The sequence below is a fragment of the Myotis davidii genome, unplaced genomic scaffold, assembly GCF_000327345.1.
Source record: "Myotis davidii unplaced genomic scaffold, ASM32734v1 scaffold638, whole genome shotgun sequence".
In the NCBI taxonomy this organism is placed as follows: Eukaryota; Metazoa; Chordata; class Mammalia; order Chiroptera; family Vespertilionidae; genus Myotis; species Myotis davidii.
In genome coordinates this window covers 838385-838793 of record NW_006289391.1, presented here as the reverse complement: position 1 = coordinate 838793, position 409 = coordinate 838385, and the positions used below count along the sequence as shown (strand labels likewise).

General features: G+C 70.7%; 1 protein-coding gene across 3 annotated transcripts in view; it reads right to left on the bottom strand.

Moving 5' to 3' along the window:
* Positions 1 to 403, bottom strand: part of P2RX5 (purinergic receptor P2X 5) — a 15424-nt gene extending 15021 nt beyond the window's left edge. For 2 of the 3 annotated variants that reach the window (XM_015562451.1, XM_006761485.2), the window contains exon 1: positions 238 to 403. In XM_015562451.1, coding sequence (XP_015417937.1) covers positions 238 to 374 — 137 coding nt within the window. In that variant the 5' untranslated portion in view covers positions 375 to 403. The remainder of the gene's footprint in view (positions 1 to 237) is intronic. The other variant, XM_015562452.1, reaches the window with a different exon arrangement.
* Between the last annotated feature and the right edge of the window lie 6 nt (positions 404 to 409).

Here is a 409-nt window from a genome sequence, read left to right as displayed (position 1 = left end):
CATGTGCCCACCGCCCAGCGCCGGGGCTCCAGGCCTGGAGGAGGGAGCTGCCCGGGAAAGCCTCCGAGATCCCCTGCCGCGTCTCCTCACCTCCGAAGCCGGGGTCCCGGGAGGAGGGGTCCCTCCTTACGCCCACCCTGACCCCCACCCCCACCCCAGGGACACTATGTGACCCAGGCCGATTCCCGCCCCCGGGGAGGCCCCGCCCCGCCCCGCTTCCCGCGGGCCCGCACTCACACCACCAGGTAGGTCAGGATGGAGACCTGCAGCAGCCGGTAGAGCAGGCCCACCTTCTTGTTCTTGGCGATGACATACTTCTCGGTCTTGTAGTCGAACAGCGACTGGTAGAGCCCCTTGCAGCTCGCCTGCCCCATGGCGCCGGCTCACCTGGGCCTGGGGACCGCGCCGC